This window comes from Rhinolophus hipposideros (assembly GCF_964194185.1).
Source record: "Rhinolophus hipposideros genome assembly, chromosome: 10".
NCBI classification, from domain to species: domain Eukaryota; kingdom Metazoa; phylum Chordata; class Mammalia; order Chiroptera; family Rhinolophidae; genus Rhinolophus; species Rhinolophus hipposideros.
This window is the reverse complement of record NC_138056.1, coordinates 9,489,637-9,501,135: the sequence shown is the minus strand read 5'-3', so window position 1 is coordinate 9,501,135 and position 11,499 is coordinate 9,489,637. Positions and strand designations below refer to the sequence as shown.

The following is an 11,499-nucleotide window of genomic DNA, read 5'->3' as shown; positions in this document are numbered from 1 at the left end:
TACTTTTAAGCAGGGTATTCAGGGAGGGCATCTCTGAAGAGGTGACATTTTTGTTGAGACCTGAATGAGGAACAGTGTTTCTGGCAGAGGAAACCTGTCACCAAGTCCTGCACCATTTAGCTCATGCTGACCACCATAGTCTCACCCCATCTTCTCTCCAGCCACACTGGTCTTTTAAGTCCTCAAACTTACTCTGGCTGGTTCCAGTATTTTCACCTGGAACCCTTTCCTCAACTTCCTCCCTTCTTCTCCTCCTCTCCCATCCCCTCCAAAATAAACTTCAACCTCACCTTAAGTGGTGCTTCCTCTGGAGCCTTTTTCTTGACCCCTAACTGAAGTTTAGTGCCCACATTAGCCTGTAATATTCCTCTGAGCCACTCTGGATAACTATAATCAATTATTTACAAGGATCTGTTTGATGTCTGCATTCTCCGCTAGACCATAAACCCCTTGATGGCAGGAACCATAGTTGTTCTCTCTGGTCACTGTTGTTTCTCAGAGTGTAACACAGTGCCTGACAGATAGCAGAAACTTCATGACTGTTGTTGGTTGAATGACAGATTTCCTGACAGGCCAGGCATCTTAAGTTCTTGGCTGTGGTAGGAAATAAAATGGATCTGTTTAGGTGGGGCCTTGAGCCAGAGGTGGTTAGACTTGATTGGGCTGGCAGAAGAACAGCCACTGAGCTATGGAATGATAACCACACTTCCAGAAGATTCCTCTGGAAGATATTACTGGATGGGTTGGAAGGGGATAGACTGGAAGGCAAGAGACCCAGTAATTCGTTTTTTAGGCAGATCTTAATGGAGGACCCACTGTGTGCCAGCCAGGCACTGAACTAGGCATTGGGGCTACCACTATGAGCAAAACCAGAGGTATCCCTATATTGGGGAGCTTATGGCTGTGACAGAAGAATGGAGGAAAAGGGGAGTCCTTTCCAGGCTTTTGTGTTTCAAATGCCAGCCCCTCAGGGGATAGAAAGGATTCAGGGCAACTGATTTTGGCGTAAATATTACAGGTAAGAACTTGATCTCAGATTCCTCCCTATTTCCCCCAATCTCAACCTTCCCACAGAGGAGATAAAGATTCCCTAGGCTAGGAAGGGAGACATAGGAAGAAAGGTATATATGCGTAGTTATTGATGGATCCCCCAGAAAGGGACTCGATGCCCTGTTTTCCCGGGCTAAGGCTGCTTGGAAAGCAAGAGAACACATTGGCCAATAACTCCAAAGAAGCTCCATTTCCTAGGTAGATTCTGTGGCAAACTGTGTGGACAAGTGACTGAGGAAAGAGTGAAGATCAGGGATATATAAAACTGAGGCATTTTAACCAAGCTGCTAAAATTATTAACATGAAGGTTGAGGCATGAGGAAAGACTCCATTCTTGTTCTAATTAGCAGGGGAACTTAAACTTTTAAATTTCCAGTCCTGCATCAATGCCTGAATATGCATCCAGACATATACCAGACCTCCAGATAATTTTGGTTACCTCTTGAAGGACTCACGTATCCAGACCACTGACAAGACCAGACCTCCTGGTGCCCATGTCCTGGACCACCTGGCATCCATCATCCAGACTGCCTGACATCTGATTGATAACCACCTGGGACCAATCCTAGGGCTAAGAATGCAGGACTGATAATTCTCAAAAATGTTCGTTTAACTATATGAACTCTTTTCTTTCTTCTTTGGGACACATCTGGGTTTGTTTGTTTGTTTGTTTTTTGCCTAGCTGCGTTCCCAATTTGCAAACTCTAAAACCCTTTAATTAATTTTTATAATTTACTTCTAGCAAAGTCTCCAGACTCTTTTCGAGTTCATTTGACATGACAGAGGCTTGGGCAGGACAATGCAGCTCAGACAACAGACACTGAGAATTAAATGAATAACCCCCCCCCACCACCACCACCCCCATGTTAATTTTCCAAAAGGTCTGTACAACCTGAAAATCAAGGATGGGAAGAACCCTGAACTGTCTGAGATTGTTTCCACCACTCATATAGAAAGAGTTGAAAAGAAATTAACTAGTCATAGTGGGGGAAAGCTCCATTTCTTGCACAGGAAAGTCTGTGACCTGAGATTGGTGGTAGTCCTACAAAATCAGAAACAATCTCAAAAGCAAATGTAAAGTTCTAACTATTTCCAGGAGGCTACCAGAGACGGCTGGGGAAGACACAGAGACCCTTAGCGGAGGCAGGAAGTGATGAGTATCCAGACGGAGGAAGATGGATGAGAGATGTACTATGCAACGTGTGAAGAAAAGAAACAACTGGGATTGGTGACTGACTGGTTGCTGCTCAGTGCGTGATCTGGGAAGAAGGCAGACTTGGAAGGCTGATAGGGGGAAAAAGAGTTCATTTTAGAGTGTGGAGTTTCAGGAACTGCTTTAACATCAGAGGGGAGCTTTCCAAAGGCAGCCAATGGGATCACAACGTTTGGACAGCAGCTTGGATGTTTTTTTTTAAATCTTCCTTCTGTTACTTCAGTGAATCGCCACACCTACTATGAAGTAGTATTTTTAGGACCTTATAGTACTTTATAGTAATGCGGAAACGAGTGAGGCTCAGAGACATGAAGCAACGTGCCTGGAATCACAAAGCCGGCAAGGGATCACCTCCTTTCAAATCCTTGGTGGCTCCTCCTCGCAATGCCGACTTTTTTTTTTTTTTTTTTTTGGTAGAGCTCGGGTCTGGGAGTTTGTTCCTTTCCTTGCATAAAATTAAATGAACATTTTGGGAGCCATCTCCAGAGTTCGGGTGTGAAACTGCTCTCAGAAGGTGCGGGTGCCATTTCCCCACCACTGTGTGCCTCTAACTGCACATCAAACACCTTTTTCCTTTGTGCCTTTTTTAGCGCGCGAAAAGTTTCTCGAAAGACCCGGGGCTCTCGGGCGCCCCTTCCCTAGAACAGAGCCTAGGGGGCGTCACGGGACTCGAGAACTACATTGCCCGAAAGGCCGAGAGGCTGGAGAGGCTTCGACCCCAAATTCAAAGACCCCGTTTACCCACTCTGCAGCCCAGATATAGTCACTTGTTTCCCCTTTCCCGCCAGAGACTTCCATTCCCTGTTCGAACTCCCGATCCCACTCGTCTCCGTGTAAAGAAAAAAAAAACACACAAAAAGCGAGGGTACGGCGCATGCGTACACGGCACCGGGTTTGGGCCTGGAGGGAGCGGCCGGCACCCGAGCGCATCCCGCCTTGCGCGTGCGCAGACGAAACACCCACACCCCGGAGTTAAGGCGCGGGTTTGGTGGCTGGTTTTAGCGAAGTCGCACGTGAAGGGTAGCAGTGGCCCGAGCCCGGTGAGTGTGAGCCGAGACCCGGGCTTTGGGGCAGACAAGGCTGGGGAGGCGGCAGCCACCACAGGCGGTGCCGGGGCGGAGCCGCGAGGCCAGGCGAGCACCGCTGGGGAGGGGTCCGACGTCGCCCGATCGGGAAGCCGACTGGGGACCCGGATCCTCGTTGCTATGCAACTGGGGGCGTCGTTACTAGGTAACGGGAGACACGCGTTTCCCGGGAGCGGAGGGTTGCAAACGCTGCTCCCAGGTCCCGCCGAGGCGCGGCCACCGCCAGGTTGGGGGACGAGGCAGGGGTGAGCACGCCGTCTCCGACCCCCACCCCACGGCGCAGCTTCCTGCGGCTTCGCTCCGAGCTCTTTGGGGTACCCCGAACCCATGCGCCGCCCCGGGTCCCTTGCCAGCGATGCCACCCAGCAGGGCTTGGCAGGGGACGCACTGTTCGAAATAGCGCATGCCGCTGACACCCTGTCTCCCGGAGGCTGGGCCTTCATGTGGGCGCCGTGAAGCTGGGAAACTGCCCCTTTGCCTGTCACCCTGCCCCCAAACAGTTGCTGGGCAGCAGCTGTCAAGGGTTTAGCGAGGGCTGCCCCTACCTGCCAGGACGCTGACTTCATTCCCCTCGGTGGCAGCTTCGCCCCCTCTAGGAGCCTCCTTTCAAAGCAGCTGTCTTTTTCGGGTGGCCGCTGCATATTTGGATCAACTTTAAAATAAGCCCCCTCTCCCCACCTCTCCATGGCTCTCCATTGCTACCCTCACGGCTTCTTGGCGGCCTTCTAATATTCATTTAACAAGCACGTATTAGTCATCATTCTGTGTTAGGCGCTACGGATTCCAAGAAAAGTTAGTTGTCAAGTCTGACCCAGAGGTGCTCAAAGTCTAATGGGGGAGGCAGGCATATAAACTGCTAAATTCTGCTACAATGTAATGAGTGGTATATTGGCAATTTGCAACACTTCTGTAAGTGTTTACAGTGTACCAGGTTCTTGCAGAAACATGTTAACTCCTTGGAGTAACTCTTAACCCCACTTAACCCCATTTTCCACTTGAAACTGAAACTCAGATTAAGTAATAGGCACAAGGTAGTGGCTTCTAGTTTGTGACAGAACTGAGCCTGGGAGGAAAGTTGAGGGTCCTTTGTATACTGCTACACTTTCCGGGCTTTGCCTAGAGTAGGCTTTTCCCTGTGCTGCTGATTATAGTTATGCACCAGATGTTTTCAGGAGCTCTGAAAACAAAAGCCTGAGCCCTCTCTGGGAGAGTCTGGGAAAGTTGGCCCGAGGTGGGCAGCCATCCTTGCTTTGACAGGCTCCACAGGCTGTTCTGATGGGCTCTCAGAGTTGAGAACCACTGTTCCACAGGGGCAGCTCTGGACCATGATGGGGAAATCAGGGCCAGCAGAGGGCACTAAGTCAGCTGCCCCTCCTGCCATGCAGTGATTCATAATGTGACAGGAAACTAACCAGAGCAAAGAGTCTTGGCAGGGGGTGTGTGGACTGCCCCATCCTGCCCTCTTGGCAAACCACACCTAAACATATAGTGCCTCCTCACTACTACAGTACGTGAAGCAGTTTCTCCAGCCCAGCTGGGTTCTCCTGGCCCTGCTTGCACCATACTGCAGTTGCCTGGACAGCAGTGGCAGGTCTAGTCCCAATATTTTGCTTTCCTCATACCTCTTGGTACAAAACAATGACCTGTAAGCTCAATGGACAGGCCATTCCCTGGTGTGTGGTCTCACCCTGGGAATCTTGATGTCCTCTCACTTTGAGCATGTTGATTTTGGGGAGATCTTTAAGCACCTTGGGAGTAGGGACCATGCCTTACTGAGGCAACATACGGGTGTGGAACGAGCAAAAGAGCAAGATTTAGATCTGGGGTTCTGAAGTCAAATCCCAGTTCTGCTGTGTGAACTTGAACAAGTCACTTGACCTCTCTGTGTAAAACGTCGGTGGTAGCAATCCCTTATAAGATTGTTGTAAGAATTAAATGAGATAGTGAAATAAGCACTTTGTAAATTATAAAACAACACACAATATAAATGTGTATAGAAACACACACAATTTGTTGTTGAGTGCCTACTGTTGGTCTGAGGCGAGGAGGGAGGTGGAGACACTTAAGACACTTCCTTCTCAGCGCTTGAGACTGCCTCTGCTCTTGACTACAATGGCTTCTCTTTATTAAAAGTGTTTGACTGGGCTGAAGTAAAGAGGCATACTGGTGGTGGGTCAGATTCTTGCTGCCTGGGATTAACCTGGAAGAAATGAGAAGGTGTCCTGTTAAAACAATTTGAAGAAATGGACCAGCCAATAATCTGTACTCCTATCTGCAAAGGGCACACTCCAGAATCCTGTTAGATTAGGTTTCCGGTGCACTTCAGAAGGTCAGCTGGCAGGGCAGTGCTGGTCTTACTGTGGACAGTTTATTTCAAGGTCCCCCCAGTTTCCCTTGATTGGGGCAGGCGGCCACTTGAAAGTGGAGGCTGGCATGGGGGTGGGGGGAGCAACTCACATCACGTTACCCTGACCTTCTCGAACGGAGGAGGTGACATCTGATCCCTCCTGGTGGAGGTCGTTGGATACAGAATCCAACCCAAGATAGCAACCCTGCTCTTTAAATCCCCGGTGTGGTTATGACCCAGATAGCTCAGGAACTGACCCGTGCTTCCCTCATCTCCCACCACTGGCAGGCAGGAACCATCTGGTGGTTCTTGATTTGTGCCAGAAAGAGTAGATTTCCCAGCCTGGGGTTGTTCCACATGAATTGCATGTTTTGCAGCCCTGCTTGATCCTACAGGTCTCAGGAAGAACTTAGAGCAGCTGTTTCTGAGCCAGAAATTGCCCTGAATGTGATATTTTTATAAATAACCCTTTCTCGAACCCTCCTCCTTCTCACTAAACAAGAAAAGGAACATCTTCTCTTCCCACTCCTTCATCTGGTTGGCTCTGATTTCTGGGCAACTCCCTGAGTACCCTAGTAACGGCAAAAACTTCAAGCACCTGGCTGCTCCTACCTTAGAGACATTGCTCAGCCTCTGATCATCAGATCTGAATCATGGGAACTCCCTGGAGCTACAGGTTCATTCCTGAGCCTAGAAGAGAACAGGGTATTTGCTGAGGCTATTGGACATTTCTCAAGCAAGCATGGTGGCAAAGAGAAGGTGGGATTGAAAATATTTTTTCTTGGCTGATTCAGACCTGCTTCAGTTGGGTCTTAACTTGCCTAGAGCATCATGAAGCAGAAGAGATCAGAGTACATAAAGTAGTTCAGTGAATTGTGACCAATAATTCATGGAAATAATTGGTAGATGCCAAGTTTATCTTAGCTCATGAATAATCTATTGTATGACTTTCTAAATCACTTCTGAGACTTCTGTTGGAGACCATTCGGCAGGGCGGTGTGTGCGAGAGGTCTGATGTCAGATACACCTGAATTCAAATCCTGGTTTCCCCACTTTATTTCTTATCCTACCTCAATTTGTTCATCAGTCAAATGGGGGATAATAACAGTACCTATCTGATGGGTTGTTATGAGGATTAAATGAGATTGATGACACATGGTTAGTTTTTTTTTTTTATTAATGATAATATCTTTCCTTAAAGGTTGTGCTTTACCCCTTTGCTGAGGAGTTGGGGTCCTTCTCTGTCAGTGGGTCGCAACTTTGCACAGTGGAATCACCTGGGGAGCTTTTGGAGGTCTAAGCCTAGGCCACATCCAGACAGTGACATCAGAACCTCTGGGTTTGGGACAGTGGCATCAGTCCTTTGTGAAGTGCCCACCTAATTCCAGGGAGGAGCCACAATTGAGATTCACTGTGTTCCCTTCATTCCCAATGAGTATGCAACTTGGGAGCAGAAGCTTCGCTTCACATCCTGGCCTTCCAGTTTAGCCCTGTGACCTTGGGCAAATGCTTAACTCCTAAGTCTCAGTTTCTTCTCATCTGTACCAGTAAGGGGGGGGGGGATAATACCCACCTCATGTGACTCCTACAGAGCAAATGGCATGTGTTTCAGCACGCAACCAAGCACTTTTCTTTACATAGTTATACAGTGGTAATCCTATTTAAAAAACAATTTTTTTATATGTATCAGCTTTATATTAAATAGGTTATAACCTCCTTGGGGACAAAGACTTATAGTCTTAAAATTCTTTTATGCCCGTAGCACCTGAGACACAGAGACAGGCCTCCAGATTTTTAGAACTGGAGTAAGCCTTACAGAGATCTTCTTACCACCCTAAGGCTTTGGCTCGTACTCGCTGGTTAATTAATATGCAAGTGATAAAGAATGTGAAAGAGGAACCCGTGAAACAGACGGTTGTGCCCAGCTTAAGTTGAAAGTCCCAGTTTTGCCTTTCTTAGCTAACAGAGTAGCGGTGAAGGAGGGTGCTGGAGGCGGGTCTGGGACAGTGGGTTTCTATGCCAATTCTGCTCACCCTGTGCTTCTCTCCCTGCAGACCCAGCCATGGCAGGCTTAGGCAGCAGCTCGCCATGGGGCAAGCATCTGTTCAAAGTCGTCCTGATGGTCCTAGTGGCCCTCGTCCTTCTCCACTCAGCATCGTCCCAGCCCCATGGAGACTTTGGGCTGCCAGGCCAGAAGAAGAGGGAGGCCCCAGTTGATTTGCTGAGCCAGATAGGCCGATCTGTGCGGGGAACACTGGACGCCTGGATTGGGCCAGAGACCATGCACCTGGTTTCTGAGGTAAGAAGGGGTTGTCCCTGCAGTGACTACATACATTGAGGAAACATAAAGGAGGGGACATTGTTCGTGGCCACCCCATCTTGGCTGCACATCCTCTGTGTGTCATGTTCCCTGGGACAGAGAGCCCCAGATTCCACAAAAGGAAGCCAGACAGTACCTGCCTTTAGCACTCCCACTGTTTGACTCCTACCCTAGGGCCCTCACCTCTGTCCCCACCTTTAGCCTTGTGCCTGTCCCTTTTAGCCAGAAAGACTGGGAAATGAGCCATCTTTACAATCCTATGTCACGGGTGACTGTAGAGTCTGACTTTGGTCTAAATTTGACCTTAAGACTTAAATTGGCAAAATATCAAGACCTAAATCCTTCCTTTACCTGTAGAGGTGGGGGTGGGGCTGACTCAGGGGCTTACAATAGGTTTGTCTCTTCTACCTAATGGCCTTCCAAGCATGGCCTCGCAGACTTTTGCTAGGTGATACTAAACAGCTGAGATAATCATTTATAAAATCCATAGTATAGTGGAACGGATGGATTCCTTTCTTACGGAATCATCCTACTCCTTTACAAATGTTACTTCGCACACCTCCGTGATTCCCTGGGAGACTAGGAGGACCCCAATTTTACAGGGTGACTATAGCAGGGATTAGATGATTCCCCCACCCACATACACTTACTACTGCCAGCAAAGTATTCCAGCAAGTCAGTTGAATTAGGGCCCAGATGCCCTGGAAAGAGAAATGGCCTGCTGTCCATCTCTGTGCACTGGAAGGTGGCTGGGGAAGGAACCCCTCAGCCAGGCCCAGGTGGGCAAACCTCTGCCTAAGAAGCAGGTGGCAGATGTTCCTGCTTGGCCTTGCCGGGGCCGTGCTGGTGAGGTGTGGAGGAGAAGAGCAGCATTAATTATGGACTCAGCTCAGCCCTGCTGTTTCCACAGACCTTGTCTCAGGTGATGTGGGCCATCTCCTCAGCCATCTCTGTGGCCTTCTTCGCTCTGTCTGGGATCGCTGCACAACTGCTGAATGCCTTGGGGCTAGATGGTGAGTGACAGAGAACTGCTTAGGTCGTGGGGAGCTTAGCCTGTCACTTCCTATTTGCAAGAGTTTATCTTTTCACGGTCGAGACTTGTCCCCAGCTAGTCGACACCTCCCTCTCCCCAGAGGCCAGCATAAGAGTAGGTCAGTAACTACTACCACCTACCAGGTGTTCGCTTCGTGTCAGGAGAGGCCTTATGCTAAGCCATAGTCTCTCATTTAACCGTTACCCACAGCCCAGAGAATTACTCCCATTTTGTAGATGAAATAGACTCAACCAAGGGAAGTAATCTATCCACGACCAGTACGAGCTGGAGCTGAGATTTAAGCTCACATCTCTGTGACCCTGGGGGAAAGGATTTTTCCTTTGCAAAGGGGTTTAACTCCTCCCCCTTTTTTGGTTCTTTCCCCCGTGTCCCCTCACCACTCCAGGTTGACTGATTCTGTAACTCTCCCCCTTTCAGGAGATCATTTCACCGAGGACCTGAAGCTCAGCCCCAGCCAGGTCCAGACCTTCCTGCTGTGGGGTGCAGGGGCCCTGGTCGTCTATTGGTTTCTGTCCCTGTTCCTCGGCTTGGTTTTGGCCTTGCTGGGGCGGATCCTGTGGGGCCTGAAGCTTGTCCTCTTCCTGGCCGGCTTTGTGGCGCTGGTGAGGTCGGTGCCCGACCCTTCCACCCGGGCCGTGCTGCTCCTGGCCTTGTTGACCCTGTACGCCTTGCTGAGCCGGCTCACTGGCAGCCGGGCTTCGGGGGCCCAGCTGGAGGCCAAGGTGCGAGTGCTAGAGCGCCAGGTGGATGAGATGCGCTCGCGGCAGAGGCGAGCAGCCAAGGGGTTCCGGAGCATGGAGGAGGAGTGAGAAGGACGCCTGACAATGCCACCTTCGTCATACCAAAGAGCTGAGCTGCTTCTGGGTTGCAGGCCCTCCTGCCAGCCCCTTGCCCCTCTCTTGCCATCTCTGAACCCTCAGAACCTTTATCTCTGCGCCAGACCCCTTTGCTGCGAGGGAGGAAGGCCATTCCACCTGCTGGTCCTCTGTCTGGGGTTGGTTCTCTTACCACTTCCTCTGCTCCCACCCTGTCCCAGCCAGGGCAGCTTGGATGGGCCTCCCCACCAGCTTCCGCGTCTGCTCTCAGCAAACATCACTGCCATTGGCTTCCCGTGACTCTGCCACCACCTCACCTTCCTCCTGATGCTCTGGCTCTCCTATCCTCTAGCTTCTCCTTTGCCAAGTCCCCAGCTCCCTTCCTGTGTGTCTCCTTCCAGCCCTGTACTCCAAACAAATCCTGGTCCCTCAAGGCCAGTTCCCATCCCCTTCATTGCCCAGCATGGAGAAGAGGCAGGGCACATGGGACCTGAGGGAAGGGAGGTGGAGTTGGGGCCGAGATATACATTGCGTCTGTTACAAGTGCCTTAATCCGCGCCAGCGGGCCCCCTGCTTGCCCGCTGCTGTGCTGTAACGCTGCGGCTGCTTCATGTCAAGAAGAGAGTGATTCCTCTCAGGATCTGATTCCCCTTCAGCCAAAGCAAACGATGACTGCTTCCTACGTAGGCTTGTGCCTGCAAGTAGGACCCTACAGTGGCCATCAGACCCCTCAGGATTTCAGAGACCCTGAGGAGGAAGGATGACTCTTCTCTGTGTCTGCACAGCTCCAGGCGGGTCTCCATTTCAGTCTCCACTCACTGCCACCAAGGAGTGGCCGACCAGGGCCCACCCCAGTGGCCTGGGAGGATCACGGAGCAGACACACCAGAGATGTACTAGAGCCCCTTCCCTTCACATGCTCTGTGGGGAGCAGGGGGAGCCTGCCGCCCCTTCCACCAGGCTCATTCTTCCCGAGGCTCTGGTGGACGTGGGTGTCCTGTGCCAGGCCTGGCACATGACGTGAGGAGTGAATAAATGCCCTGTTCTTAGTATTAAGGTTTGATGTGGAATCACAACTGCAGTGATATATATTTTTATCAGCGCTTGTTTGGTTTTAATAAAGTGCACGCTATTTTACTACCTTGTTCCGCATAAAATGTATTTACCTAACGTCTGTGACATATCACTTTGATTTCTCCCTCTACAGCTAAACACGTTTCTGTAGAGCCCTCAGCTTTCCTGACTTTTTCCAGCAGGGGCAGTGTGAAGCTGGTAGAAAGGGAGGGAGGGGAGGAGGCAGGAATGAAGGCTGGTGCCAGGTACCCTTCCCTCCAGGAGTGTGAGGAGTGAGGAACGCATGTCCCCATCAGAAAACTTCCAGGCACTGACTGGCACCCCACCCCCTTCCTACCCCCATATGCAGGATTGTCGAAGGCTGGCCCGTAGCCAGGAGACTTGCCTGCCCTCCCTTCTTCCCCTACCAGACAGGAGTTTCCTGCACTGTGGTTCTCCACCCTGCCCATAGATTAGATCAGTTGTTTTGTGGAGGGGCCTGGGCCTGGTTTTTTCTTTACAAACTGCCCAGGAGATGCTAAGGGCCAAGGTGCAAATCCTGG

At 50.4% G+C, this 11,499-nt stretch overlaps 1 protein-coding gene across 2 annotated transcripts; it reads left to right on the top strand.

Moving 5' to 3' along the window:
* The first annotated feature begins 3,145 nt into the window (after positions 1-3,145).
* Positions 3,146-11,051, top strand: TMEM109 (transmembrane protein 109). 2 transcript variants are annotated; one of them, XM_081063717.1, is made up of 4 exons: positions 3,146-3,303; positions 7,750-7,994; positions 8,926-9,028; positions 9,487-11,051. In XM_081063717.1, exons 2-4 carry the CDS (start codon positions 7,758-7,760, stop codon positions 9,876-9,878), a joined length of 732 nt encoding a protein of 243 aa, XP_080919843.1. In that variant the 5' UTR covers positions 3,146-3,303; positions 7,750-7,757; the 3' UTR covers positions 9,879-11,051. The 2 variants fall into 2 exon arrangements, with proteins under 2 accessions (XP_080919843.1, XP_080919842.1); XM_081063716.1 differs by having other exon boundaries at positions 3,227-3,493; positions 9,487-11,045.
* The last annotated feature ends 448 nt before the right edge of the window (positions 11,052-11,499 follow it).

Coding starts and splice junctions, on each gene's coding strand:
- TMEM109 (XM_081063716.1), top strand. CDS start 3,469: ATGCAACTGGGGGCGTCGTTACTAG. Junction 7,995..8,925: donor CCATGCACCTGGTTTCTGAG/GTAAGAAGGGGT, acceptor CTGTTTCCACAG/ACCTTGTCTCAGGTGATGTG. Junction 9,029..9,486: donor GAATGCCTTGGGGCTAGATG/GTGAGTGACAGA, acceptor TCCCCCTTTCAG/GAGATCATTTCACCGAGGAC.